The sequence below is a fragment of the Carex rostrata genome, chromosome 6 (genome assembly GCF_964058835.1).
Source record: "Carex rostrata chromosome 6, lpCarRost1.2, whole genome shotgun sequence".
Classification (NCBI taxonomy): domain Eukaryota; kingdom Viridiplantae; phylum Streptophyta; class Magnoliopsida; order Poales; family Cyperaceae; genus Carex; species Carex rostrata.
This window is the reverse complement of record NC_135923.1, coordinates 7590733-7598257: the sequence shown is the minus strand read 5'-3', so window position 1 is coordinate 7598257 and position 7525 is coordinate 7590733. Positions and strand designations below refer to the sequence as shown.

Below are 7525 nucleotides of genomic sequence, written 5' to 3'. Positions count from 1 at the left end.
TTTTTAGAGCTCTTCTACAAGTTTTTAATGAAATCAGGGTTTACTAATTACTGATGCAGCAAGTTTGATTCGGTATCGGTACTGATAGCTTTCAATTTATGTCCAAAGCAAACAGGCTTAAAGTACTTCAAAATGAGTATTTATTTCTTCCCTTTTAAGAAACTTCACTGAATTTACAATGATAGTTTTTGATTTTTTTTTTTAAATGTGCTCTAGTAAATTTAGAGCGTTCTTAGAGTTTGGTGAGCTTAACTCGACCTATCAAATCAACTTCAAACGATAAATTTAAATCGTTAAATCCAATCTACTCACAAGTGATGCTTTATGCAAAATTATAAATTTTTAATAAATTTAGTATAACAGTAAAAAATAAAAATTTTATGTGAATCTTAGTGCATTCATTTATTATTATTTTTTTTTACTGTTTGACTTTACACTAAATCAATTTGACAATTTATAAATTATTTGTAAACACATCACTGAAGTAAGTCGATTTTAATGATTTAAATTTGCCATATGAAATCAATCCTATTGATTTTGGAGTGAACCTCAAAACAGTCTAGTTCTACTCAACTAATTTAGCATATTTCAACAAAATTATTTGTCAGATCATATGGATACCTATCATACATGCATCAATGTTTCTTCAGTTGGGTTGTGTCCGGCTTTGTTACCACATTGTACTACAAGTTGCCAAATCCCAACATCGTTTTCATGGAGTACACCAATGTTTTTGTTAAAGTGTTAATTGCATTGAATGATTAAAAAGCACTATCAGTTGAGGCAATTATTACTTCACAAAGGATAAAAGTTAAGCTCTGGCATTAGATAAGGCAGGTATTAAAGATGAATTATTTGCATCCTTTCCCTTTCTTTCTGTCTATAATAAGACTGTCCACTACAATTACAATAGTAGATCATGTAAAACATTTTTTTTGTAAAGTAAGAAACAGTAAAATCCATTAACCCTCTTTTTTTTTTTTTTCTGAGAACTGGCATTCAACCACTTTTCCATCCTTCTCTCTTTCTATCATTCCTCCCATCACTTGGGCAAAAGCTGAGATACCCACTGTCAGTTCTTCGTTTAATGCATGTACTTCAAGTAAGTGCACTTGCATGTAGCCAGACCTACTCTTCCTACCTCTATTATTACCATTATATCTAATCAATAACATATATGCATGGCATCTTATCTCTGATGCCTCCTGAACTGTTGCTGTCCTGTTCCTTTCTTACAAGCAAGTAGCATTTTTCTTCTTTGTTTATGTGGCTAAAAAAGGCCTTTATATTGTGGGGGACAATGGAGAGGCCTCTTTGTAAAGTTTTCTAAAAAAAGGGCTAGAAAGCTGCCTATCATCAATACAGAAAAAAAAGGAAAATAAAGAAACTATATAAAATCTTAAACTAGAGTAAAAACCTATGCTGACACTTCTCTTTTTTCACTATATTATTCTTGCTATCACTTTTCTTCTTTAAACTCCTGCTAGTACTATTCCTGCATCAAAAATTAAAACTCAATTCAAAACAAAGAAAAATATAGATTGCTTAATATGTATAGTGGGTTATCGGTGCTTGATTGCTTGTAACTTGCTATGGCAAATTGAGCACAAATAAGCCGCTATTTAAACCTATGACCCACTACGCAGATTATTGTCTGCTATTAAAGGTGCAAGATATTTTAGGTTTTATAGAATAAAGGGAATTAGATTAGTGCTAACTTTGATTAGGAGGGGCTCACACACTCCTGCAAGACCGGGTTCCTTTCTACTTTACATTCCAATCGCCCCATGATCAGAAGAGATCCTACAATCAATAAAATGTTAAAACATGATATGATTGTACTAGGAAATCAAAATATTTTTTTTTATTATGTTGTAGAACCAAAAAATATGTGGCAACTTTAAGGGGTATAACTTTTGACCGACTCACCTGGTCACCGGGAAAAAGAAAGATTTGGCGGTAGCCATGTCTAGAGATGTAGCTGGAGACAACATTGGAGATCCCAAGAGATGAACATTGCCATTATCACCATTAATTGAAGAAACTTCCACATCTGAGACCGAAAATGGATCAAGCTTGTTGAAAGCATTTTTGGCTGCAGTTGGAGATGCAAAGGGGCTGTCTGGTAAATTGTGCTCCACACTACTGCACCATCCAATTTTAGTCAGTTGATTATTAAGTACACCTGGGAGAATTTGTTTGGTAAAGTGCAACACAGAACTAACTATTGCTTCAACAAACTGAAAAAGAATTGCACGATTTTGCAATGAGATGGATTTTAGAGAAAGTGACAGTGGTGTGTGGTCCCACTCCCACCACACCACCAGCCAATTTTAATTGGCGAATTAAATTGTCGAGCACAGTGGCAGCTCCAATAAAAAACAAAACTTGGACTGGATTCTGTCGATATTATTTTGGATACAATATATATAAATATTATTTTTCTGAGATTTTGGGAATTTCAGTGTTATTTTTTTGTGTGCACCTTTCTTGGAAGTCGCTATCAGCGTTGGGGCTCGCCTCATCAGTAGATTCCTCCTTATCAGCTGAAGCTACGTTGACCGTTCTCTGCTGGGTAAAGCTGCCCTCCTCTGTGGAACTTTTACCTATTCACCCCCCATAAATTCAAATTTACAAAGCAACTCTAAAAACATTTATTAGAAAAGCAAGTAAATATAACACATCTTGAGAGCTTTGGTCATTTACTGATATATAGTTACAGATGGTGACAGAATTTATGAGAGTATTCTGGGCGAATGGGTAGCAGTTGGCATTGAAGTGGCTTTTGCAAACAAAGGACCCCCCCCCCCCCCCCCCCCCCCCCCCCAACCTCTTTTTTATTTTTAAGGAAACCAAATAAGCCTTCTTGGTATAAGCCAAGGCGGCTTCTTAGCACAGGGTAAATTTGGATAAATCACCTTTTACTTATCCTCACAGTTCTTGACTTTAACAAAGTTTCACCTTCTTTGACCCTTTTTCTTTTACTGGAGTTATAGTAGTAAAATTCGCTCATGTCACTATCATCTCAAAATGCTTTCTGCTCAACTTTCAACTTTCCTTAATTTTAATCCAAAAAATTTGGAAAAATATTAAGAATAAAACCTTCAGAATGAGTCTCGTCGGGGCTAATAGAATTGCTCCTTGCACTGACAGCTATAGGCGACATAGTAGGCGATCCAACTGCCATTGCCGAATTAAGATTGGCATTGCCATTTCCATGCGAACTAAAGTTCCGTGATTTGAGATCCAGCAACTGTAAACCCATCAATCTCCTGCTCTGTAACTCGATTGCTTGTTGCAATTCAGCCGCCTGTTGCTGCTCTTCGATCTTTCTCCTAATTAACATTTCGGTTGTGTTATTCCCATGTAACATTCTAGCTCCTAGTAAAAATAAAATACAATGTGTTAGTCATAAGCAATTCAAATGTGCAAGAGAAACCATTTATGAAACTGTAAATACCTAATTGTTGGAGGTCAAATGGGTCTCTAGAGTCGAGGCCGGTAGGGGTGGTACAGCTCGAGAAATCACCTCTATCTCCAGCCGGCTTGGTCCTGAGAGAGCCATTTAGATTTAGAGATTATATAGAGCTTAAGAGGTGAAAAATGTACAATGTATAGAAGCGTACCGATACTTCTCAGGGACTTTGCCTTTCTCCTTGTATGGTTTCACCAAAACGCGTGCATCACAAATGAAATGCGGATTTCCCTTCGCCAGAATCAACTTCACGGTCTCAGGATACACAAATGTCACAAACCCGAACATTCGTTTCTGCTGGTATGGGATCCTCACATCTTGTACCGGCCCATAGATACTTTTATTTGAAACAATTGAAGGGTCAGACTATTTTCCAAAAAAATTTAATGAGATAACCATGTAGGCTTATTTAGCAAGTCCGATGAGAAATCACACTAACCTGAAGTAATTCGAGACATCTTCTTCTCTGAAAGTACTGTCCGCTGGGAAGGTCAAATAAATCTGCCTCGAACTGGGATTCATCATGTTCATAAAATCGACTCTATCAAACCTAGATCGTCCCATGAATTTGTGTGCGTCGTCTCCTCCTAGCATGAGTGCTGCTGCTGCCGCCACAGCCCTAAATTTTCATTTTTTTTTTAGTTCAGATTTTCCCACTTGCATGAGAAAAAGTTTAAAAAAAAAAATCAAACTAAGTTGTGGACAAAGAATTCACCTTTGATTCTCACTCTGCTGCTGTAAAAAGAAATTGAGGCACTTGCTAGAGCCTGATGGTGAAGCAGGCATGGATCCAGTAGGAGAGAAAGGGAACCCGCTAGCAGCAGCCATGAGACGCTGGCTCTTTGACCGAAGCAACAGCTCTTGTTCGACCATAGTGCTTTCGTCTGGCAAACCATGCACAAACCTACAGCTGGTACCATTCTTGCAATAGCCTCTAGCATAGTAGAGACAAGGTTTCCAGCCAAGACCATCGCCGGCACCTCCCGAAAAGCATATGTCGCTCACTGAGCAACTCCTCCGGTGGTGCCCGGTACCCATACCGGCATAGTCCATGAACTCCCCTTGTGCCGCACTTTCATTGAGGAAAGACAGTTGATCTTGCAGCTGCAGCTCATCTATTAGATCGGCACCACCTGCACCAAAGAACGGTGATGGTGTACCGTTTCCGTTGCAACCGGGGCTGATAAGCTCGTCAGAGACCTGCAGCTCATCCACCATACCATTACTAATGTTACCGTTGCAGCTGTTGCTCCGAGAGAAAACCGGTGGCTGGGCCCAAGAGGATGGAGACGCAACTGATAGAGGTGAGGGGAGACGTGAAGCTGAGTTTTGCCTCGAGAGGTGGAAAGGAGACGGTGCGGTCGAGAGCGAAGTCGGTGTACCGGGATTAGAAGTCGGTACAAGACCGATGTCTTTTCGGGCTTTGGAAATCACTGATTGGAGGAGGGTTTCCGGCCCGAAAGCTAGCCGAATCATCTCTTTCTCACCATGATCTTGAATCAAGAGAAGACCCATGATTTTTGCAGCGTTTTCAGGGTCTAGGGTTTGAATTCTAGAGAAAACAATCCTTGTTGCCTCGTAAGCATCCATGGAAGTTGTATGGTAAGCTTTCTGAGTGTTTGATATTTATTGGTTTTGAGGTGTTTTGTTCAATATGGGGAAGAAAGAGGGGAGATGGTTAGGATAGAAGGTTACCACAAAGAGAGGGAATCTAATAAAAGAGCTGTGAAGCAGTGCTTCATTATATCTCCTCTCTCTTTATCTCTTTGGCTATATCACTGATGAGAGAACTGTTGCACTGAGAGAGCAGACTGTACTGACTCCATTTCCAAAGCTAGAGAGAGAGAGAGAGAGAGATTAGGGTTTGCAGCTGTACCGAAAAGACCAGTTTGAAACCTTTTGGTTTCCTGACTAGCTACCTTGTTTACTGTTCTCTCTCTTGCTATGATGCAAGCTTGAGAGTTGAGAGTTGAGACTTGAGAGGCTGGGAAGAGGAGAATAGCGAGTGTGTAGAGAGGAGTGTGTGTCTGTGTGTTTTCACGAGTGCAAAAAAAATTTGTAACCCCTAAAAGGGATTTCAAAGCCTGGTGGATAGATCTAGATCTGCTCAAATAAGGACACTTCCCACTCTCTGCACCTGAAACTTTGCCTCCCTCTTTTATTTTTTCAAAAAATAAATTATTGCTTTCTTGTGGGCCTAAACTAAATTTGGGAACTGTTCAGTTTTTTCATTTTTGTAATCAAAATTTAAAATCCAGAATTTAGGTTTTTATTTCTTTTTCCTTTCCGAGAAGAACCATGGAAACAAGGACCCATCTCTGGCCTCTTTTGTCCTCCTTTTATCGCTGCTCTCTGGTGTTGTTGTTGCTGCCCTTTCACGATGAATAGGGAGATTTTTAAATGCATATTTTCTTGGGACAAGATAAAAGTATTGTTATCTATTTAGTTTTTTTATTGCATTGCTGCACACACTACAGTGACATGTTTAATAGTTTATGGGGTTGTTTTGTAATGGAGTGGATTTCTAAAAAGATGGTCAGACACAGACAGCATAAGAGATTAGCGCTTTGATAAATCGATTCAGTTGCCATCAATTTTTAGTTCAAATGTTTCGGTACCAATGCACCTAGCTTCTTTGTGGCTTCTGATACAATATTATAATACAAAACGCCTAGCTTCGCATATTTCTTTTTTAATTATACATGATATATTATTTTAAAAGCATTTGCTGGGGTGGATCTACACTCATCGGTACGGGTGCTAAATCACTCTATAATTTTTAAATTTTAGTTATGTATATTAAAATCTAATTGAATTTATTTTTTTAGAACTTTTTACATAGTCTAGTCCTCTCATAAAATATTACATGTCTATTTATAGTCTAGTACTTTGTGGTTGTGAAAAGCTTGGATTCAATTCCTACCAATAATATATTGTCTATCTTAATTTTAGCAACCCCTATCATGAATTTCTAGTTCACCTCTTATCTGGGTTGATATAAGATGTACAAGTAAAGATATGTAGGATATATAAAAACTCAACTGGGTTAGATAGTAATCATAACAAAAGAATAAACAAAAATGAGCCTATAATCTGGCGAAACTTTGAAAACAAAACAAAATATGAATTAGCTGACGTTCTATTTACATGTATATAAATGAATTCAGTGAAGATTGATTGGTTTTGACAAGGAAAGTAGATTTAGCGCGCCAGTCAGAGCCGCAGAAGATCTTCTCTCCTTCAATCAGCTATTTTAGCTATTTACAACGATTGGCAAATGGCAAGACATTGAAATCATTTCATAACTTGTTCCACAAAAAAAAATCATTTCATAATGATCCGGGTCTTCTGTGACTTGGTCCAAGTAGTTGATAAAATGTTCATGAGCCTTGAGAATTGACATATCTAGTCAACCAATACCATGCAAAAGTTATAATAAATTTTGCATGACATTTTCTTAATGGCAGGAGATTCGGTTCCGGCAAGAAAATGGCTTGCAACGGTGATTATAAGTAATAACCATGTCCATAGAAAATAATTCCAATTATCTATCCTTAATGATAAAATACAATACTTAATTATGATATCGTTACTGCTTACAAAATTATAATGTCATTAAATCTAATGTGTGTACTTGCAACTTCTAAAATAATTATATTAATAACATACTCTTATTTTTTCTCAAAAAAAAAAATTATATTAATAACATATTAAAGACCTGAATTTGATCCTATAGGATTGAGATCAATTTCATTGCGAGAACCACTACAGAATTCAGACTATAACACAGTTATTATATCAAATTCTCATTGATTTGTGTTCTTTATTGTTGGAACTTTACAACACCCTCGTATATTTAAATTTAGAAAATAGGATATTATTGTTTCATCAAATATTCATTTTTACAAGTACAACCAAACTCTTTAACATTTGGTTTTATAGAAAAAAATTAAAAACCCACTTTCAAAGAAATAAATAAAGTTTACAAAAAAATCTCTACGAGCACACAATACAATGTTTTATTATATGATAAAACTTAAACGCGAATAT

General features: G+C 36.9%; 1 protein-coding gene across 2 annotated transcripts; it reads right to left on the bottom strand.

Moving 5' to 3' along the window:
• Positions 1-840: 840 nt before the first annotated feature.
• On the bottom strand, positions 841-5861 carry LOC144555765 (zinc finger CCCH domain-containing protein 53-like). Of its 2 annotated transcripts, none has more exons than XM_078304189.1 (9): positions 4191-5861; positions 3915-4094; positions 3627-3812; positions 3461-3552; positions 3103-3381; positions 2486-2606; positions 1930-2145; positions 1719-1803; positions 841-1495 (listed from the first exon to the last, which is right to left on the bottom strand). In XM_078304189.1, the coding sequence occupies exons 1-8, from the start codon at positions 5063-5065 to the stop codon at positions 1770-1772; spliced, it is 1983 nt and encodes a 660-aa protein (XP_078160315.1). In that variant the 5' UTR covers positions 5066-5861; the 3' UTR covers positions 841-1495; positions 1719-1769. The 2 variants fall into 2 exon arrangements, with proteins under 2 accessions (XP_078160315.1, XP_078160316.1); XM_078304190.1 differs by having other exon boundaries at positions 1930-2142.
• Between the last annotated feature and the right edge of the window lie 1664 nt (positions 5862-7525).

Coding starts and splice junctions, on each gene's coding strand:
- LOC144555765 (XM_078304189.1), bottom strand. CDS start 5,065: ATGGATGCTTACGAGGCAACAAGGATTGTTTTCTCTAGAATTCAAACC. Junction 4,095..4,190: donor CAGCAGAGTGAGAATCAAAG/GTGAATTCTTTG, acceptor ATGAAAATTTAG/GGCTGTGGCGGCAGCAGCAG. Junction 2,146..2,485: donor GATAGCGACTTCCAAGAAAG/GTGCACACAAAA, acceptor TGGATGGTGCAG/TAGTGTGGAGCACAATTTAC.